At 41.6% G+C, this 23,130-nt stretch overlaps 2 protein-coding genes across 9 annotated transcripts in view; both read right to left on the reverse strand.

Moving 5' to 3' along the window:
- LOC115169807 (solute carrier organic anion transporter family member 5A1) overlaps window positions 1–8,507 on the reverse strand; it is a 29,985-nt gene extending 21,478 nt beyond the window's left edge. Inside the window, exons 1-2 of one of the 2 annotated variants that reach the window (XM_029725771.1) lie at window positions 8,306–8,507; window positions 5,066–6,486 (exon numbers count right to left, since the gene is read on the reverse strand). In XM_029725771.1, coding sequence (XP_029581631.1) covers window positions 5,066–6,050 — 985 coding nt within the window. In that variant the 5' untranslated portion in view covers window positions 6,051–6,486; window positions 8,306–8,507. Of the gene's footprint in view, window positions 1–5,065; window positions 6,487–8,301 lie in introns of both variants that reach the window. The other variant, XM_029725770.1, reaches the window with a different exon arrangement.
- A 2,189-nt stretch (window positions 8,508–10,696) lies between these two features.
- LOC115169808 (nuclear receptor coactivator 2) overlaps window positions 10,697–23,130 on the reverse strand; it is a 66,940-nt gene continuing 54,506 nt past the window's right edge. For 2 of the 7 annotated variants that reach the window (XM_029725773.1, XM_029725774.1), the window contains exons 17-22: window positions 21,728–21,805; window positions 20,952–21,441; window positions 18,575–18,758; window positions 17,648–17,858; window positions 13,507–13,599; window positions 10,697–13,096 (exon numbers count right to left, since the gene is read on the reverse strand). In XM_029725773.1, coding sequence (XP_029581633.1) covers window positions 13,085–13,096; window positions 13,507–13,599; window positions 17,648–17,858; window positions 18,575–18,758; window positions 20,952–21,441; window positions 21,728–21,805 — 1,068 coding nt within the window. In that variant the 3' untranslated portion in view covers window positions 10,697–13,084. The remainder of the gene's footprint in view (window positions 13,097–13,506; window positions 13,600–17,647; window positions 17,859–18,574; window positions 18,759–20,951; window positions 21,442–21,727; window positions 21,806–23,130) is intronic. The other 5 variants (XM_029725779.1, XM_029725775.1, XM_029725778.1 and 2 more) reach the window with 5 other exon arrangements.

The raw sequence follows: 23,130 nt of genomic DNA on the forward strand, positions 1-23,130 counted from the left end.
CATTGAGTTATTTTACCTGAAATGCACAAGGTCCTCTACTCTGACAATTAATCCACAAATAAAACGGTCAACCGAATCGTTTCTAGTCATCTCTCCTCCCAAGCTTTTTCTTCTCTTGACTTTGTTGCGATTGGTAACTTTTATAAATTAGGTGCATTACCGCCACTGACCTCGTTCGTCTTTCAGTCACCCACGTGGGTATAACCAATGAGGAGATGGCACGTGGGTACCTGCTTCTATAAACCAATGAGGAGATGGGAGAGGCAGGACTTGCAGCGCGATCTGCATCACAAATAGAACTGACTTCTATTTCAGCCCTTGGCAACGCAGACACTCGTTGGCGCGCGAACAACGATAATATAGATTTCTGAATTTATTTTGCAACGCTAGCGTATGTGACGCGAGCGGTATAGTCAGCATGTTATATCACCTTCAATCAGTGTAGATAAAGAGGAAGAGACAGGTTACAAGATTTTTAAGGCTTAGTTGAGACAATTTAGACATGGATTGTTTGTGTGTGCCATTGAGGGTGAATGGGCAAAACAAAATATTTAAGTGCCTTTGAACAGGGTATGGTAGTAGGTGCCAGGCGCACCGGTTTGAGTGTGTCAAGAACTGCAATGCTGCTGGGTTTCACACTCAACAGTTTCCTGTGTATGAAGAATGGTCCACCACCCAAAGGACATCTAGTCAACTTGACACAAATGTGGGAAGCATTGGAGCCAACATCCCTGTGGAACGCTTTCGACACCTTGTAGTCTATGCCCCGATGAATTGAGGCTGTTCTGAGGGAAAACGTGAGTGCAACTCATATTAGGAACGCGTTCCTAATGTTTTGTAAACTCAGTGCATGTCGCCCTAAGAGTTGTGCAGTTGGCAGAATCTTACTCAAATGGATTCACAGCTGTAATTGCTGCCAAAAGTCCTTCCACCAAGTATCATCTCTGGGGTGGGAAGACAAGATTTCTTGATTGCCTCATTTTTATACATTTAGAAAATGTTTTATAATTTCTCTTTCACTGTGAAAATGTGGAGCAGGTTGTTTAGATTGGTAGGGGGAAAAAATCCAGCTTAATCCCTTTTAATAAAATAATTAATTTTAAGGCAGTAAAATGTGGCAAAAAAAGATTTAAAAAAACTGTGCAAGGGGTGCATAGACTTGCACTAGGCACTATGTGAAATAGATATGTTTTCTTACTGTATTTGGTCTACTTGAATTGCCATGCATCTATTGGCGGTGCTGAGAGGCATAATCTTTTATTCTGTTTAATGATAACACGGACCTATTTTTTTTTTTTCAGTATTCATCTCTCATGGAACACCCCCTCTCTTGGGTCTGTTTCAACGTGTGCCTCTAAATAACACAACGCTCAGAATAAAATAATATTTTGTTTCAGGATGATGTCAGTCCACCCGTTCTTGTTGTTATATTATTAGTAGTGCAGTCGCAGAAAATGTAGTATTTTGTTGGTGAGACATGTCCACACTCCTCATAACTTTACCTACGTAATAACTCTAGTAGCAACAAAATCTCATACACTGATTATATATAATCTCAGATTATATATACAATCTCAGATTACAGGATACTGCAGGCACCCTCTTAATCTGGTAAAGACCATTGGTTATCTAGCCTTTTTTGGACTAACTATAGGTCCATTCTCTCATTTCCAAAGTTTATAAATGGCTCTTCCTGGAACTCCATGAACATACAATGAATAAACCGTTGCTATATTACCCAACAGTCCTGTCCTCACAGAGTAACTGTCTGTGGCTATACTGACCAGAGATCTGTCAAGGACCATTAGTGTTGTCCACTCTAAGCTGTCTCAAATGACACCTTATTCCCTATGTAGTGCACTACTTTAGACCAGAGCCCTGATGGGTGTCATTTAATACAGTGTGTTCCAGCCAGGTGGGTGTGTCCTGATGGGCCATCCCCTCACATCCTGGCCAATGCATAACCAGCCACCATACTGCTGGTTGGCACCAAAAGACAGACTGCATGATCAAAGCACCAGTCCTTTGTGAACTGGCCTTCCACAAGAACATAATTAGAGACAGGATTGAGGAGAAGAAAGGCGACTGCGGCCTGTGTCCCAATTGGTACCCTAGAAGGCTCTGGTCAAAAGTAGTGCGCTATATATATTAAAAAAAAATGGGTGCCATTTGGGACACATCCTAGGAGCTAATCCCTTTGTGTAGGTTTTTTTTCTCTGAGTGTAATGGAGGCAGGCACCAGGCCACCACAGAATACAAGCCTGTTTCATAACTATTATTTTCTTTTCAGTGTTAAGCCCTTAATGAGTTCACATTGTTTCAGAGCACTGGAAGGAGAAGATCTAGGACGACAGTTGAAAGGGACAAGGCTTGATCGAATAACTGAAGTCAAAGTTTAAGCAGCCGGGACTCCCGAGTGGCGCAGTGGTCTAAGGCACTGCAGCACAGTTGCTAGCTGTGCCACTAGAGATCCTGGCTCGAATTCAGGCTCTGTCGCAGCCAGCCAGACCGGGAGACCCATGGGGCGGCACACAATTGGCCCAGCGTCGTCCGGGTTAGGGGAAGATTTGGCCAGCAGGGATGTCCTTGTCCCATCGCGCACTAGCAACTCCTGTGGCGGGTGGGGCGCATGCACGATGACACGGTCGCCAGGTGTACGGCGTTTCCTCCGACACATTGGTGTGGCTGGCTTCCGGGTTAAGCGGGCATTCTGTCAAGAAGCAGTGCGGCTTGGTTGGGTCGTGTTTCGGAGGATGCATGGCTCTCGACCTTCGTCTCTCCCGAGGTATGGGAGTTGCAGCGATGAGACAAGACTAACTACCAATTGGATACCACGAAATTGGGGAGAAGGGGTAAAAAAACAAAAAAAACATTGCGTAGCCAATTTGGTAATACACAAATGTGTATTGTAAGGCCTTATGTATAGACAGAGACAGGTGGAAAAGAAGCTAAAATGGCTAATGCTACTTTGCTGAATGCTGGGCGCAACAGAGGTAAACTGCAACCTGATTGTGCAACAGTCGGAAAATGTGGTTATATTAAGACAGTACGCATATTTTTCCCGTTTCCTTCCGGCGGCACGCCGTTAAAGCCAGTTAAGGAGGACGCCGATACCTTTGTAGGCTTCATGTTGGATGTTATGTACGAACCAGTCGTTGGAGACAAGTGTATTACCAGCTGAGCACATTAAGCCTAGACAATACTGGAGATCTAGTGCCCACTAGCAGCTACCTAGGCTAATTCTGGAGCCCTATTTTAACAGTAAAATATAACAATAGCACAATTGTCTACCCAAAATACATGACAATCACTGGATTAGGTTGCACATTAATATTTTGAATCACAACATGAAAAGATGATTAAACAACATTTCTTCAATACCATCTCAGTAATCTCTGGGCATGACATTAACGCTTGTAGGCTTGCAAGAGGAAAGAAAAAGATTGTTGGACAAGTAGATTTAAGTTGTCCAAATGGACAAGTAAAAAACAAGTTCAAATAATAATCACAATATCAAAGAATCAGGCTATTCCGATCAGAACTGGATCACGTGTCTTCCGGATGCGATGTGTTGGGCGCTGTCCTTCCAATCACTGCAGAGGGCATCGGAGCATAATTGTAGTTCTGCGTTGGCAGGCATGAGTAGTCTTTCAACCATGCAGTCGTGAGAAGCGTTTGAGTTTAAAGCGAGCCTAGTGTGTGTGCACATTTGTTGATATGCATTGCTAGTTGGTGAATTATTTGCTCAGTTAAAGCACATTTTTGGTCAGCAATGAAAATCCTGGAAAAGTCATGGTGTGTGCATCACCTGTGTATGTGCCAGTGGGTCATTGAGAGAGAGAGGAGACATTGCACAGCAGGTAAAATAATGATATACTGCACAACAGACTACCTAGATAGCCAATTGAAAACATTGTGTAGTTTGGCTGGTAATCTTGCTAGTTAACTATTTAGCATGCATTAATGTCATTGCCATGACCTAAAATACCTTTCCACCGGTACTCGAGGTGCACAGTTGATGAAACCAATGCTGCATATTCCAGCTGTAGAACAGTCTCAAGAGCTCAAAATTGGGTGTTAAGAAATAATTCTGACACCATTGCTAAGCTAGGACTCTCCTCCATTCAATATTGGCCACGTAATTCTGACAAAGTATAAAAAAATATTCTTAGAATAGCCTCATTTACAAGTAACTATGCTGTCAAGATCTACCCTGAACACTGAATATTTTAGCCTAACAAATAGACAAACATGTGTTAGTCAGTAGCTACGTCGCCCACCTCAGCCATTTAATCCCTGGTTCATTGAATGAGTGAATTATTTCATAAAGACATAACAAGTATTTGGTTGTGATTGTAATGCTGCAGGGCGGAAAACCATTCTCCAGGAGAGCTACTGGGTGTGCAGGCTTTTGCTCCAGCCCTGCTCAAACACACTGTAAAAAATAAATTTAAAAAAAGCTGCTCAACGGGACCTTGATAAGCAGACTTGCGTTTGATGAGCAGGGTTGGATCAAAAGTCTGCACACCCAGCAGCTCTCCAGGTGGAGGGTTGACGGATCATGTGTTTTATACAGTAGCCCATCAGTGCAGTTAAGTGCCTTGCTCAAGGCCACAACGGCAGGAGATATAATTCATGGTATCAGAGACCAGCAGCCATCCATCATCCAGTGATAATAATCAATGTTATTTTGTGAAGTGGTTCCTTCCGTCAACCAACAAGCTATGCTGTTACAGACCATTTTTTTAAGGGGAGGGGGGTTACAAGAGACTTGAGCTTTCAGACAAGTAAATTAATCCTACAAAAGTTTTATAAGATGATCCTTTTCTATTGCGCGATACCGGGAAAAAAATAATGGTGCAACCAAATCACGGGATGCTGCAACCAACTGAAAAATGTTGTGGTACCAGTGCCACCAGGGGAGAATGTTGGTCTGGAGCCCTGGGCCTGATCAACACATATTTGCTAGCTGAGCTACCTTCCTTTATGTCCTAGTAGTTTATTAACTTTGGTTGGTGTAATCTTCACATCTTTCAAACCCCATGACAGACACACAGTTACTTACCAAGATAAAGTGAGGCGTTCTCTTTCTTGACGTTGTCGTCCAGGTAGGTGGGACCCAGGGTGTAGATGGGCGTCGACCCCATACCCACAAGGATCTGTGCTATGATGAATAGGGCCACGTACAGGTTGTGTTCATTACCCTCTTGGTCTCTGGGGCAGGAGGACAAATCCAGGAAGTTCTTGCCACTGCCGTTGTTCATACACAGGCCTTCATTGCCCCGTGATGAGTTCACCTCCAGGATTTGGTACGGAGGGGAGATGAAGTGAGGCAAGGAGAAGAGTGCTGCTCCGACTGCTATAAACACTGCACCCACGGCCAACCATCTGGGCCTCTGCCCTCGGCCTCCGAAGTAACTGATGAAAACCACCACCAGCAGACTGCCTATGTCAAAGCAGCTGACGAGCAGGCCAGACTCAGAGCTCCGGAGGCTGTACCTCTTCTCTATGGTGGTGATGACACTGCTAAGGTAGCCAGACACCATCAGTGACTGGATGAATGTCAGGTAGCACATGCAGCATAAAAAACAGCGAGAGTCTTCGAGAATCACACTGATGTATTTCCTAGTGGGTAAACGCATCAGGGGTAGTCTCGAGGCAATGAAGCCTTGCCTCGTAGGATTTTTACGCCTGGGTTTGCTGACCTGCGTCTCTGTGTTAAATGAACGACTCATCCCCACCACACTAGACCTGGAAGGGGAATAGTTAACATTAGTCCTGGTGGGGGATTCAGGTAAAGGTTGGTTCAGGTTGATCCTCTGTGGGAGTTGGATGAATTCAGTACTCTTGTCCTCGGTTATTGACACCTGTTGCTGCATAGACTTGGTCAACAAGGCCTTGCTTTGCTGGCCTGAGTCATTCAGAGTGGGCAAACTTTTGGACTTGAAGTTACTCCCAGCAGGGTCCTGATTCTGACTCAATAACTCATGATCCATTTGAAGGGGTTCTGACAGTTCATTCCCTGTCTCTTTGTGGTCACCGGAAGCCATTATGTTTTGTGGTTGTTGAGAATTCACAAGTGTAGGTTTAAAAGTCCAATCACTGCATTCAATTTCTGACACCACTTACACTATAACATACACATTTCATCCAGTAAAAAAAAAATAGATTCAGGATGCAAGCCAGGCCAAATAATATTGAGAAAATATGGGCATATGGTTTCTGCATTGGCTTATCAGTGTTGCTGTAAGCAGCACTGCCTCTGTTTATCTCGCAAACACTTGTGCTCTGCTGGCATGTGATTCTGAGCTCGAGGCCGCTAGTTTCGTTGACTCGCACGCCTTCAGCTAGCTAGATTTGCTGCAGGATCTCACCATCACTACTTGGCAGGTGGTGGAGGATGTTGGTGTTTTGAGTCAAGCAGAAAGAAAATGGCAGACATGGGCAGATGACACAGTGGTGTTGACATGGTTCCCTTGGAATCACCTTCAATTAAGAAAAAAATAATACATTTCAGACATATTGAATGTTTTCACCTCCCTCCATACTCTCTAGTTAGATGTCATCATTGTCATAAACTGTATAGGGTTAGGGTTCCCACACGGCCATTTTTGTTTACAGAGGACAGAGACATCCGACCACCTGTTCTAATTAGCCATCAAAGCGTCTCTGAACATCGATGAGTAACGAAAGGAGAAAGCCAGAATAGTGTTGGAAATTAAACCGTATATAGCAAGTGTATATTTTGCATTTGTGAAATGATTTTGATGTGAAAGTATGTTTATGTTTCCAAAACCATATCGCAACTGAGGATCATTGAAGTTTATAAACGTTAAAACAGGGTGTCGGGATTGTAGATCACATGGAGCCAGATTAGCTACACCAGATAATGTGATTTAACCAAATATTTTTTTGTATCGATTACTGAGAGCTACAGGTTAGGTACTGTTTGGTGAAGCAGATTTTTTTTTTACCAACCTTTCCAATACCATCTTTGTTCTCGATTAGGCCAAACATACATCTTCTAAAAATGTTACAGGTGGTGCGTTTGAATTTAGAAAATGCTCCGTTATTAAAATAATTGTTTTGCTCGATGAAGTAATCCAACAATGTGTACGCCGCCATCTTGTCAATTTTAAATATTGAGTGAGTTCTATTATGCTGGCCCAGGTTGAACCGGGCAATGGCCCGTAACTTAATTGGGCGAAAGAGGAGAGGCGCGCCCATCTCAAATCAAACTGTAAATCTGCACCAATCGGCCATGTTGTCAACAAGGCAGCATGGTGCCTCATCCAGAAACACACATTTTCATTGGGAAGGCAGATAAAGCGTTTTATATCAAAAGCAATCATATCTGGATGTGAAAAGGCAGAATCCTGCTTATCACTTCACGAGCTTAATTACATCACTTTTGTTTTGAGTGAACTTCGCCATCGCCAGAGCGGGGCACGTGGCTCACGCTCAGTTCCAAAACTAATGCAAATCACTTTTCACCCGACACAAACTCCTCCCAAGGGCAACCCGGGCCAGAGACTAAATCTCTCCATGATAGAGACAGGTGGGTCCACCCCAAAGTGCGGCATGTCATTCTGACACTCACCCGTCTAAATACAACATATTTGCAAGACAAGATAGCAGCGTACACATTGTAGGAATTCTTGATTGAACAAAACAATTATTTTACTTAAATAATGGAACATTTTCTAAATTCAAACACCACCTGCAACTGGACAAGGACGTTTAAAATAACGTTACATGTTTGGCCAAATCGAGAACGAAGATAGCTAGCATCGCCAAGTTAAAGGTTGGTCGAAAATGATCTGTTACACCAAACAGTACGTAACCTGTAACTCCCAGTAATGGATGGCAAAAATATTTCTTAAATCATATTATCTGGTGTAACAATCTGTAGCTATAGCCAGCTGTGGTCGATACGTCCAATTGAGAACCCAAAGCAGGGGAAGCTGTAACCCCTTGGCTTCTCCCAAGGCAACGTTACCGAGTAACTAGGTACTGTAACTACCAGTACCTAGACATGAAAACGAACAAATTAAACCAGTCTTGGCATTGAATAAAAATGGACATGTTACTAAAAAACGGTGACTGTCTAGTTAGCATTTACCGACGTGAACCTGTTTTCAATACAATCCCCACAGAGTAGGCATAGCCTACCGTTACGCTAACTAACTAAAAACCGCGGTTAGCTCTGGTGAACGGCTGATAATCTGCTGGTGGCAGGCTTGTAAACTCGCGTTGTAGCTGTGAATGAAAACACAACGTTAACTAACACATTTTACTTACCAACCTGACGATTTTAAGCAATATCAGGGCCCTTAATTCCTACGAAAATCACATTTGACGGCCGTTATCAAATTGCACTAGATAAAACCATCGTCATCCTATACCGTAGCAAGCTGTACATTACAACCCTCTCACTGAAGAACATCTGAGATGTTTACCACAACCCAGTTTATAGGCTTCTGCAGCGTCCGACTGAGTGAGTCACCTTATTGGTTCGATTTTACTGGGGCGGAAGTGTCGTCGGGAGGGAGAGGGGCGAGTTGCCCCTAAAAACCGAACTAGAATCAGCTTATTGTACAAAGCCCAGTACTTGACCATACAGCTGTTAATGGTCACTGCAGACTTGTGATCACTTGTCGGTTTGCTCCTGCATCTGGCACCTGCCAGTGATAACATTCTCTCAATTCATGTGTGACTTTGTTGCATTCGGAAACATGTTCACTTCATACAACTTTTTAAAAGACTGATATAGTAGCATTTACCAGCTTTACTGGATGGCGGGTCATTTCCAGTGGTGTAAATAAAAAAATACTTTTAAGTAATACTTAGTTTTGTTGGGTATCTGTGCTTGGATGGCCCAACCATGTGGTGAAATGTTTGGAGACAGCTACTCATTCAAGGATTTTTCTAAATTTGTACTATTTTCTATGTTGTAGAATAATAGTGAAGACATCAACACTATGAAATAACACATGGAATCATGCAGTAACCAAAAAATTGTTTTAAAAAATCTAAATATTTCAGATGAGATTCTTCAAAGTCACCACCCTTTGCCTTGATGACAGCTTTGCACTCTCTTGGCATTCTCTCAACCAGCTTCATGAGGTAGTCACCTGGAATGCATCTCAATTAACAGGTGTGCCTTGTTAAAAGTTAATTTGTGGCATTCTTTTCCTTCTTAATGCATTTGAGCCAATCAGTTGTGTTGTGACAAGGTAGGGGGTGTATACATAGTCCTATTTGGTAAAAGACCAAGTCCATATTATAGCAAGAACAGCTCAAATAAGCAAAGAGAAACGACAGTCCATCATTACTTTAAGACATGGTCAGTCAATACAGAACATTTCAAAAACGTTGAAAATTTCTTCAACTGCAGTTGCAAAAACCGTCAAGCGATATGATAAAACTGGCTCTCACGAGGACCGCCACAGGTAAGGAAGACCCAGAGTTACCTCTAATGAATTTACCCTCTGCGGTAGTTACCAGCCTCAGAAATTGGCAATTAACTGCACCTCAGATTGCAGCCCAAATAAATGTATGGTTGAATTGCTGCAAAGAAACCACACCAATAAGAAGAGATTGACTTGGGCCAAGAAACACGAGCAATGGAGATTAGACCGGTGGAAATCTGTCCTTTGGTCTGAGTCCAAATTTTTGGTTCCAACCGCCGTGTCTTTGTGAGACGCAGAGGAGGTGAATGGATGATCTCCACATGTGTGGTTCCCACTTTTAAGCATGGAGGAGGAGGTGTGATGGTGCTTTACTGGTGACACTGTCAGCGATTTATTTAGAATTCAAGGCACACTTAACCAGCATGGATACCGCAGCATTCTGCAGCGATACGCCATCCCATCTAGTTTGCACTTATGTAGTAGTCTAACCATAGCACAAGTACATTGTCTGCGTCTAAAATGGCACCCTATTCCCTATCATTTGTTTTCACCAGGACAATGACCCAAAACACACCTCCAGGCTGTGTAAGGGCTATTTGACCAATAAGGAGAGTGATGCATCAGATGACCTGGCCTCCACAATCACCCGACTTTAACCCAATTGGGATGGTTTGGGGCGCAGAGTGAAGGAAAAGCAGCCAACAAGTGCTCAGCATATGTGGGATCTCCGTCAAGACTGTTGGAGAAGCATTCCAGGTGACTACCTCATGAAGCTGGTTAAGAGAATGCCAGGTGTGTCAAAGTGTGGCAACTTTGAAAAATATTTTGATTTGTTTAACACTTTTTTGGTTTCATAGTGAAGACAAACTATTATTCTACAATGTAGAAAAGTTAAAATTAAGAAAAACCATTGAGGTGTCCAAACTTGACTTGCACTGTATGTCAAACACAAATAAATGTATTCATTCAAGATCTATGATAACTTTAAATTGGGGTAGTATTTCAACCGTTGTTGGGAAATATTAAACTTCGGTCACACTTGACATGGTATCGTTGCAACTTCATGTAGTAATACATGCACAGTATCTTAGTTAGTTGTACGTTTGGCTAACTGATTTGATCATTTGTTCAGTCTTATTACGATTGTTATGTGTTATCGTGTACAACTGAATAATTCCATTCTGGAAACCTCAGTTAAATGTCTTACCAAACTGTCAACCATGTGTCTTTTATGGGACAGGGACATGAATTGTAGACCAAGTCAATCAGTAATTACACGTCAATCAACAATAAAAAATAATTTATTTACAATGGCATAAATCATAAATTAGCAAGCAGCATTGGCAAAAGCAATATTAGTCAACAGCTTGCATAAGGTGTAAATAAAACTTTTTACATAAATGCTCCCACTCTGGATAAACATTGATGCAGGTGAAGTGATATTTAATATGAACATCACACCTCGAAAAACATCTCTGAACTGCAACACTGAGCTTTCTACACAAAAACTCATGTTTTACAATATTGCTTTGATTTACCATTGTTTACATACTCATCTTAAAGTCAAAATATGAAACAATTGTACAAATAATAAAACTCACTGATCACAAATAAAATGTGGGAAAAAGAAAAATCTGAAAACCAACTGAATAAACCAGGGGTGTAGTAGTCTAACCATAGCACAAGTACATTGTCTGCATCTAAAATGACACCCTATTCCCTATATAGTGCCGTAGAGGCCCTGCTCAAAAGTAGTGCACTATATGTAGTGAATAAGGTGCCACTTCAGATATGGCCACTGAATAACAATGCACTCTCTTCAGTATTGTCACTTCACTATACATATATGATACAACTTTCAACTTCACAGCAATGCACATGACAGAAAAACAGGTCTAAGGCATTATGCTAGGTCTTTAGCATGTTAAGGTACTTGCATGTAATATTTACCAATTGATAAAATAGCAAACTATAAAAGCATAACACATTTGACAAAAAAAAGTATTGATCAGTCAGAATTGAAGAAAAAAAATCAATTCAACCAAACTATGCGAGTTATATTTGTATGCAAACTCTTTCCTTAAAACTTGTCATCATGATTGCCAAAATGCATGCCTCACAAAAGGCTGTTAACACAGTTAACACATGGCTTCAGTTTATTTTAAAGGTAGTAATAACATCTTTGGATTTGCAATGAGAGCAGTACATTGTTCTATACATTTTTTGTTGTTGAATATATATTTATATCAGAGCATCCTAATCTTAAAACTTTGCCCAACTCTTTAATAATGCCTTGTTTAGGAAAATGTTTCATTAATTGGGAGAAATTGGCCATCACAAAAAAATTGAAATATCCTTTGCATCGTCAGAGTGACATCATAATAACCAGTGCAAACCTACAAAATAGATATTCTGGCCACACATTTTTAAACACATGATTATGTGAGCCCAACTTCATTTCAGTGTTTGCAGACAATTTGGAATTTTCACATTCTACTATTTTTTTTAAATAAATTCTATGAGTTCCTATTTGCTATGTGCTTACAGACGATAAACAAAAACGGGAATAGTACAGGAATATGGCTTGAAAAATACATATTACCTGTTCATTTTACACTTCCAGCTTTTTTATAGGCCAGCACACAAAATTAGCACAGTCAGAGCACCCTAAAGTATTCAGTTATGCCTGTTGGTAGGTCTGTCCATTCCTTTCATTGTGATGAGGTCGAGGTGAAGTGCAAGGAAAAATCCTTACGCAATTGGTTGGAACCCTGATAAACAGTCCTTTGTTAGTTAATCCAACACAAACGGTATGACTGTGAAGTCAAATTTCAGTGGTCGTAACACCAGGCTAGAGAGAAAAAAATACATCTTAATTAATTAATCTATACTGTAATATATACAAACTATGAACATTCACCTTCATACATATCGCAGCAGGGGGAGTCATTTGACAATTTCATCTGAAACTACAGGACCTAAAATATGTAATTCAAATAGACACAATAAGGTACCATTAAGGGATACTTGTTAAGAAACTTAACCCTTGCCCCCTTTTTATAGTTTCATACAAAGAAAGTTTCTCAAGTTTAAAAACTATAAATACCTGTAAAACATTTATTTTATAAACCTTTCAAGTGACTACTTTAGTCAGGCTTTACAATGTAACCATTCAAAATTAACATCATTGTATAGTTTATGCTCTTCAAACCATTTATAATATCACTTATTTAATTTTTGAAACCATGTGATATAATTTTGTCTCACACCTGTGCATACAAAGAAACGATCAGACAAAGAAAATATTGTTACTAAGAAAATACCTAAAGAGGAGTAAAGAGAGCATTTGAGGGGAGCCATAGTCTGCGTTCTATCCCCTGAAATGAATACATTTATCTGAGCAGATGCCTGCTGACAGGATCAGTTTTGCTTTTATATTGTGTGAGTATGAGTATATACACACACACACACACACATACATACGTGTGTGCGCAAGTGTCAGTGTGTGTGTCTCTGCGTGTAGCCTATTTGGGAAGGACCTAAGTCACACTAAGGTGAATGCGGTTGGTTGGTTCAGGGAGAACTGCAGGAGCTCCTTGATTGGTTGGATGCCAGTGTTTTCATTGGGTGTTGACCTTTTGTAAACCGTGTTGTCCAACAATAGACCGGGGTCAGCAATAGTTCTGAAAAAGAAAATGTTTCTTTGATTTAAACAAGGCAACATTTCCATTGATTACTATACTGCCCCCCTTAGGCCAATCAGTGTAATATTGTAAATGCCAGATCTCTATGGCAAGACACATAATTCACCCAAGTTTAGTCAAAATCGGGCCAGTGGTGTCAGATATCATATCTAACTAACATAGGACCGGACGGAGACAGATCCACAGTCTCCCATCCGATTCCATTGTGGGGGACAAAAGGGCAGAATTTAGTGAAATACGACTGACAACATTCGAAAGAGACACAGGGGATTATAAGGACATGGGAAGAATACCCTTATCGGTGCTGTTTGTTTTGATGTGTAAACGTTTTTAAATACACTAATCCCTAATGTTGGGCAGACAACAACAGAAGATGAAACGTTACTCACTGGAGTTGCTTCACCTTGTGTTAACATGTCAATTCCAGCCAACCGGTCTAGAATGATGCTATCCCTTCGTCTCAAGGCATTATCATGATTCACCTGTGGTAGTAGGAACACCCAAAGACTTGTTTGATGTTCCACTACATCACCACACTACGGCTACCTCCCAAACTACACCCTATTCCTTATACAGTGCCTTTGGAAAGAAAAATCAGACCGCTTGACTTTTTACACATTTTGTCTCGTTACAGCTTTATTCTAAAATGGATTAAATAAATCAATTTCCTCAGCAATCTACACACAATACCCCATAATAAAGCCCTTTTGTGCAGAAAAACTCATTCTGAATGGCTGGGCCCTGGCTCCCCAATGGGTGGGCCCTGGCTCCCCAGTGGGTGGGCCCTGGCTCCCAAGTGGGTTGTCCTATGCCCTCCCAGGCCAGCCCCTGACCATGTCATGTGAAATCCATAGATAAGGGCCTAATTAATTTATTTCTATTGATTGACTGACTTCTTTACAGGAACTGTAACTCAGTAAATCTTTGAAATTGTTGCATGTTGCATTTATATTTTTGTTCAGTGCATTTCCTGTCACCAAGTCATTTACGGTTTATGTACCTTTAGTTTTTCCATGTGGACCAATTTCTGTGAATTCTGAAAGGTTATCCAAGGATTGTTTCATAAGGATGTGGTATTAGAGAGTGATATTGGTTCTTGTAGATTACATTTCATATTGTTATAGTGTTCTTAACTATGAAGTTGTTAATGTTCTTAGCTTTATCCTTTGAAAATAGACACGTAAAAATATTCTGGGGATGAGGATCATCAATATGTACCCATTGTTCCGCTTTAGTGAATTTAACTATATGCCGCAAGTAAAAGCTTTAGGTAGCAAGTTGATAACCTTCCAGACTTGGAATTGAAAAACCATCCTCAGTTTTAAGAAGCGGTTCAATTGCCAGTGCAAATAGGAGGGGGGGGGAGAGGGGACATCCCTGTCGTGCCCAATTCTAAAGCAATTTAAATCAGATAATGTATAACAGTTGAAGTCGGAAGTTTACATACACCTTAGCAAAAAACATTTAAACTCAGTTTCACAATTCCTGACATTTTATCATAGTAAAAATTCCCTGTCTTATGTCAGTTACGATCACCACTTTATTTTAAGAATGTGAAATGTCAGAATAAATAGTAGAGAGTGATTTATTTCAGCTTTTATTTCTTTCATCACATTCCCAGTGGGCCAGAAGTTTACATACACTCAATTAGTGTTTGGTAGCATTGCCTTTAAATTGTTGGGTGAAACATTTCAGGTAGCCTTCCACAAGCTTCCCACAATAAGTTGGGTGAATTTTGGCCCATTCCTCCTGACAGAGCTGGTGTAACTGAGTCAGGTTTGTAGACCTCTTTGCTCACACACGCTTTTTCAGTTCTGCACACACATTTTCTATGGGATTGAGGTCAGGGCTTTGTGATGGCCACTCCAATACCTTGACTGTGTTGTCCTTAAGCCATTTTATCACAACTTTGGAAGTATGCTCGGGGTCATTGTCCATTTGGAAGACCCATTTGTGACCAAGCTTTAACTTCCTGACTGATGTCTTGAGATGTTGTTTCATTATATCCACATCATTTTCCATAATCATGACGCCACCTATTTTGTGAAGTGCACCAGTCCAAAGCACCCCCACAACATGATGCTGCCACCCCCGTGCTTCACGGTTGGGATGGTGTTCTTCGGCTTGCAAGCATCCCCCTTTTTCCTCCAAACATAACAATGGTCATTATGGCCAAACAGTTCTATTTTTGTTTCATCAGACCAGGGGACATTTCTCCAAAAAGTACGATCTTTGTCCCCATGTGCAGTTGCAAACCGTAGTCTGGCTTTTTTATGGTGGTTTTGGAGCACCGTCTTCTTCCTTGCTGAGCGGCCTTTCAGGTTATGTCAATATAGGACTCATTTTACAGTGGATATAGATACTTTTGTACCTGTTTCCTCCAGCATCTTCACAAGGTCCTTTGCTGTTGTTCTGGGATTGATTTGCACTTTTTGCACCAAAGTACGTTCATCTCTAGGAGACAGAACGCGTCCCCTTCCTGAGCGGTATGACGGCTGCATGGTCCCATGGTGTTTATACTTGCGTACTATTGTTTGTACAGATGAAAGTGGTACCTTCAGGCGTTTGGACATTGCTCCCAAGTATGAACCAGACTTGTGGAGGTCTACAATTGTTTTTCTGAGGTCTTGGCTGATTTCTTTTGATTTTCCCATGATGTCAAGCAAAGAGGCACTGAGTTTGAAGGTAGGCCTTGAAATACATCCACAGGTACACCTCCGATTGACTCAAATTATGTAAATTAGCCTATCAGAAGCTTTAAAGCCATGACAACATTTTCTGTAATTTTCCAAGCTGTTTAAAGGCAGTCAACTTTTTTTTACCCCTTTTTTCTCCCCAGTTTCGTGGTATCCAATTGGTAGTAGTTAGTCTTGTCTCATCGATGCAACTCCCGTACGGACTCGGGAGAGGCGAAGGTCGAGAGCCATGCGTCCTCCGAAACACAACCCAACCGCACTGCTTCTTGACACAATGCACATCCAACCCGGAAGCCAGCCGCACCAATGTGTCAGAGGAAACACCCTACACCTGGCGACCTGGTCAGCGTGCACTGTGCCTGGCCCGCCACAGGAGTCGCTAGTGCGCGATGAGACAAGGATATCCCTGCCGGCCAAACCCTCCCTAACCCGGACGACGCTGGGCAAATTGTGCGTCGCCCCATAGACCTCCCGGTCGCGGCCGGCTGCGACAGAGCCTGGGCTCGAACCCAAAATCTCTGGTGGCACAGCTAGCACTGCGATGCAGTGCCTTAGACCACTGCGCCACCCGGGAGGCCAAGGCACAGTCAACTTGTGTATGTAAACTTCTGACCCACTGGAATTGTGATACAGTGAATTATAAGTGAAATAATCTGTCTGTAAACAATTGTTGGAAAAATGACTTGTGTCATGCACAAAGTAGATGTCCTAACCGACTTGCCAAAACTATAGTTTGTTAACAATACATTTGTGGAGTGGTTGAAAAACAAGTTAATGACTCAAACCTAAGTGTATGCATGTAAACTTCCAACTTCAACTGTATTTGTGTATATTTTTGCTTAGGGACAATTATACAATATTTTTATTAAATGTATTATTTCAGATGGAAAGTTGAAAGCTTCCAAAGTTTTGAATAGAAAAGGCCATTCAAGACAGTCAAAAGCCTTTTTGGCATCAGCCATTATTGATAAATCTGTATATCTTTTTGTTGTTGTTGTGCATTGTATTAAACTGACATGTTCTTGGTTGTGTCTATTTTCAATAATGCCTGTTTGATGTGTATCAAGTCTGGTAAGACTTGCCATTCTATTGCGTGTAAGTTTTGTTATCATTTTGTCACAATTTAAACTTATGGGTCTATTATCAGCAGGGGACTACAGATTTTCCTGGTTTTAATATAATTGAAATAACTTTTTGATACTAGGAAGCACTGAGTTGAGTGACGTGTGTTGTCATTTGTGTAAATAGGGGGGCTACTTTGTCCCAAAATGTTGAATAGAATTCTATGGGAAAGCCGTGCTTTTCTCCATGCAAATGTTTTAACAGTATCTAATATTTCTTCTTGAGTAATCTCTGTTTTTAGTGATGATACTTTTTCTGCTGATAACTGCTTCAGAGTTGTTGAGTATAAGAAGGCTATATGATCCATCCAACTGTATAATTTTGATTCATATACATTTTCATTGAAGATTAAGATTGTCAAATCGCGTTGTTTCTAAATACAGAGTTTTTATCTTTTAAAATTCTAACTGGTTTAGCGAGAGGTGAGATATTTTACAGCTTTATTTGCCATTAAGTAGTATTCTTTATTTGAGTTTAACCTGTAGTTGTTGGCTCTCTTCAAAAGTAAAAGATCATAGTTATGAAATTGTATTTTCCTTCTTTAGCTTGTAAATATTTTTTATTGGCTTTTTCTAAGATGGTGTTCTTTTTTCTTTCATTTGAATTTCTAAATCAGATTTAACTTTAGTTTCTGTAAAATGACCTATAAATGATAAAGAGAAACTGAAGTACACAAAGAAGTGGGTGGAAGTTGAACTGGACACACACACACCTGCTCAGGGTCCATGGAGGACAGGCTTCCTGTAGGCATGGTCATCTGGCCTGTTGACACTTGGTTCATGTTGTTCATGTTGCCGTTGGCGTTGGAGGCCATGGGGACACCCTGTATGTTCATGTTCAGGTTTGCGTTTGTGCCGGTGTACATTCCACCATTTGACTGTTGGGGCATGTACTGCTGAGATTGAGACTGTTGTGTGAACATGCTGAAACAGAGCATGGAAATCAAAAGGTACATGTTCAATCACAGATTTTACCACAGGTTGATGAAAATGTGTATCATGAGAGCATACTGGATACATCCTACAGACAGTGTAGATTCATGCAGAAGCAAAACATATAAGTCTATGATCATTTCCACGACAACTAAATACAAAGGTTAGGAGTAGGGTTGCAAAATTCTGGTTTTCCAGAAAACCTGGATGAAGAATTACAGATATGTTTATTTCCTCCTGATTCAGGGAATCCTCCAACCAGGACTTCCTGGAAACCCTTTCCGAAGTTACTTGAATTTTGCAACCAAAAGGCTTCTTAACAGCTTTTACCCCCAAGCCATAAGACTCTAAACAGCTAATCAAATAAGACTCTGAACAGCTAATCAAAATGACTACCCAGACTATTTGCATTGTTTCCCCCCCCCCCTCACACTGCTGCTACTCTCTGGTTATTATCTATGCATAGTTATTTTAACGCTTTAGCTCCCGAGTGGCGCAGCGGTCTAACTCACTGCATCTCAGTACTTGAGGTTTCACTACAGACACCCTGGATCGAATCCAGACTGTATCACATCCGGCCGGGATTGTCAGTCATTGTAAATAAGAATTTGTTCTTAACTGACTTGCCTGGTTAAATAAAAATTTGACGCATGTGATAAAATTTGATTTTGATCAAAGACCCAGTTAGAGCTGCCAGTCAGTCTCACCTGTTTCCTGACATGTTGCCCTGAGGCCAGCCATTCATCTCAGAGGAGGGCTGGTAGGAGGAGTTGGCCTGGGCCTGCTGCTGCATCATGGGGCTCTGGGCGTGACTCATGCGGGGGGACATGAGGGGGCTCTGGGGGGTGGTGGCTCCTGTGAAGCCTGCGTCCTGCTGCTGCTGGTTTATACCTGACAGGACCAGGGAGGAGACATTTGTTATCAGTACTGAGGGGTGGAGAGTACAGTAGACGTTACCTAAACATTCATTTCATTGTCAAGATAAGATTGCTTGAATGCCAGTCAGTTTGTTCCACCATTCCAACTCCTTGTCATCCATCGTCATGCCATGTTTGGCTTGACAATGACAGAAATGGAATTGCCAAAATTACAAATAGATGTGGGACCAGGCTAAAGATAAGCTGTGTGTTGTAGTTGACTACCGCAGATATTTTAATGAAGAAACAGAAATACATGAAGAGCCAAAGTAAAGTACATGCAGTTGGTCAAAAACGTTGCACAATCAAATCTATACAGTCACATGAATGAATAAGAAAAGGAGAGGAAAAATATGAAAATTCTACAGCTCAGCCACCACCAACATCAATGTGAACACCAACATGAAACCATCTGATAATGCTGTTAGTAATTCTTATCCCTGTATCATATGTAATGGATTGTTTTGACTAACATGAGAGACAATGAGTTAATACTATGGATCACAAGTCCTCAGATATCTTTAGGTAGATAGACCTGTGAGATTACATGAGGCATACACTACTGGTCAAAGGTTTTAGAACACCTACTCATTCAAGGGGCTTTCTTTATATTGGCTTTGACATTGTAGAATAATAGTGAAGACATCAAAACTATGAAATAACACATATGGAATCATGTAGTAACCAAAAACCAGTGTTAAACAAATCAAAATCTATTTATATTTGAGATTCTTAAAATAGCCACCTGTTGCCTTGATGACAGCTTTGCACACTCTTGGCATTCTCTCAACCAGCTTCACCTGGAATGCATTTCCAACAGTCTTGAAGGAGTTCCCACATATACTGAGCACTTGTTGGCTGCTTTTCTTTCACTCTGCGGTCCAACTCATCCCAAACCATCTCAATTTGGTTGAGGTCAGGGGATTGTGGAGGCCAAGTCATCTGATGCAGCACTCCATCACTCTCCTTCTTGGTCAAATAGCCCTTACAAAGCCTGGAGGTGTGTTGGGTCATTGTCCTGTTGAAAAACAAATGATAGTCCCACTAAGCCCAAACCAGATGGGATGGCGTCTCGATGCAGAATGCTGTGGTAGCCATGCTGGTTAAGTGTGCCTTGAATTCTAAATCAATCACAGATAGTGTCACCAGCAAAGCACCATCACACTTCCTCCTCCATGCTTCACGGTGGGAAATACACATGCGGACAGATCATCCGTTCACCCACACCGTGTATCACAAAGACATGGTGGTTGGCACCAAAAATCTCAAATTTGGACTCCAGACCAAAGGACACATTTCCACCGGTCTAATGTCCATTGCTTGCGTTTCTTGGCCCAAGCAAGTCACTTTTTATTGGTGTCCTTTAGTAGTGGTTTCTTTTCAGCAATTCAACCATGAAGCAAATCCTCTGCAGCAGAGGTAACTCTGGGTCTTCCATTCCTGTGGCGGTCCTCTTGAGAGCCAATTTCATCATAGCGCTTGATGGTTTTTGCGACTGCACTTAAAGAAACTTTCAAAGTTATTGAAATTTTCCGTATTGACTGACCTTCATGTCTTAAAGTAATGATGGACTGTCGTTTCTCTTTGCTTATTTGAGCTGTTCTTGCCATAATATGGACTTGGTCTTTTACCAAATAGGGCTATGTATACACCCCCTACCTTGTCACAACACAACTGATTGGCTCAAACGCATTAAGAAGGAAAGAAATTCCACAAATTAACTTTTAAGGCACAATTGAAATGCATTCCCGGTGGCTACCTCATGAAGCTGGTTGAGAGAATGCCAAGAGTGTGCAAAACTGTCATCAAGGCAAAGGGTGGCTATTTGAAAAATCTAAAATCTAAAACATTTTTGGTTCCTCCATGATTCCATGTGTCATTTAGTAGTTTTGATGTCTTCACTATTATTCTACAATGTAGAAAATGGTAAAGAAAAATGCTTGAATGAGTAGGTGTTCTAAAACGTTTGACCGGTAGTATACTATTTTATTGGCAGCTGTTCAGCTAAACCACCATGGAGTATGTATGAGAAACAAATACCACTACAGTCATGCAGCCACCGAATTAAACCCACGTATGATTAAACATTTTTCAGTTCAAATGAAACCAAAGCTGTGACAGGAAGCCACACAGCGAGGTGACCGGGCAGTATTATATTACAGTATACCTGAGCTGGGAAACTGGAAGGCACGGTGTTGCTGCATTTGTGGATTCACTACGGCTCCAAACTGGCCACCTACGTTTCCCATCATCCCTTGCTGGTTAGCTAGACTCATCTGGGAGGAGCCATGCGTGATTGGGGAGGAGTGGAGAGGGGAGAGGAGCTGCTGAGCCCCAGGGAGACCAGGGGACAGCGGGGGGAAGGGGCTGGTGGAGGGTGGCGGGGACGTAAGACCAGTACCGTAGCTGGCCGGGTAGGGGAACTGCTGGGGGTTTGCCTGGGGGATCCGAGGGTTGGTGCCCATGGAACCGGGGGGCATGCCAGGGGACTGTGAGGGCTCCACTGCCCCAGCCGCTGAAGCCATGTTGGGGGGGGCGTTGAGGCCCTGGGCCCGCATCAGCATGGCTCTCTGGTGGACGTGCTGCTGGCGCTGGCGCAGGATGTTACTCAGGTACTCCCTCTGTCTCTGGGCCAACATCTGAGCATTCAGGGTTCCCTAGAAGGACAGACAGACAAGACACATTTAGACTTTTAGTGTGCAGCCCAAATGGAACCCTATTCCGTATAAAGTGCATTACTTTTGAACAGAGCCCTATAGGGCCTGCTCAAAAGTAGTACACTATATAGGGAATAGGGTGCTGCCAAAAGAAGTACACTATATTTGAAGTTTATTTTTTATTTATTTAACCTTTATTTCTAGGGAATAGGGTGCCATTAAGGATGCAAACTCACTCATGCATGGAGCTGGAATAATAATGATCTGCTACAGTATTCTGACTAACCTGGTTGGGTACACTGGGTCTGAGAGGCAGGTTCATGTTGGACACACCCATCTGATTCATCATTGGCTGACGATTCTGCTGAGGAAATAATAAAAATAAAAATTTTGTTGTTGAATTTGACCGACTTAAATGTGTTAATTACATAGCCCTTGACATTCTATTAGACCCATTACTTGGTGAAGTCCAAAGACATTTATGATACTGCACTTCATTTATAATGTAATGAAATCCTGCTACGACCTCTGACGAGCGATCAAACAGGCAGTGTCAATACAGGACTAAGATGGATCCTACTATGCCAGCTCTGATGCGCGTCAGATGTGGCAGGGTTTGCAAACTATCCCGAATTACAAAGGAAAACCCAGCCACGAGCTGCCCAGTGACGCGAGCCTACCAGACAAGCTAAATGCCTTCTATGCTCGCTTTGAGGCAAGCAACACTGAACCATGCATGAGAGCAATAGCTGTTCCGGACGACTGTGTGATCTCGCTCTCTGTAGTCAATGTATTGGTATTTTATTAGGATCCCCATTAGCTGTTGCAAAAGCAGCAGCTACTCTTCCTGGGGTCCACACAAAACATAATACAGAATGACATAATACAGAACATCATTAGGACAAGAACAGAACTACATACATTTTTAAAAGGCACACGTAGCCTACATATCAATGCATGCACAAACTCTAGGTAAAATGTGAGTGAGACCTTTAAACAGGTTAAAGGAAAAATCCACCCTAAAATACCAATTCCTTTATTTTACAGTGTAAAATAAAACTAATGTGAAAATATTTTTTGCGAACAAATGTTTCATTTTGGCATTATAAGGTTGGTGGGAACCTGGAAAATCGTTCTGGAAATGTGTTGCAGCTCAAGTCGACTACAAAATACACAATGCAATGCTCTCTATCTATGGGCTAGCTGGCTAGCTAGGCAGGTAGCAAACAAACATAGCTACACACAGTAATACCAAAGACAACATCAGCATGTAACATAGCTAGGTATCTGTAAAATCACCTAAAACAAAATGCACTATCAATTTAGGAGTCTACAATCTCACCATGTTCAACCTAACGCCCAACCTAACATTCGCAACGACAGATATACTTTTGAGGTGATGGGAAACGTTGCCCATGCTACGTCAATGGGCCACACGGTGTATTCTGGGTGATTCTGGGACAAGGAGCTTTGGAACCGTGAAATTACGTACTTTCGAGGAAAATAAGCATGTTTCTCAACATACACACTGACTTTGAGAAGGGGTTGCATGACGATTAGCTTAACAACTGCGTGAAGCAGCATTACAAAGTGGACGCGATTGGTCGACAGTCTGCTGGGTGGGACGGTATATGTTCCTTCATTCATTGGACTCCTATCTACTTTTTATAATATCTCTGGCAATGGCAC

This window comes from Salmo trutta, chromosome 31, assembly GCF_901001165.1.
Source record: "Salmo trutta chromosome 31, fSalTru1.1, whole genome shotgun sequence".
Classification (NCBI taxonomy): Eukaryota; Metazoa; Chordata; class Actinopteri; order Salmoniformes; family Salmonidae; genus Salmo; species Salmo trutta.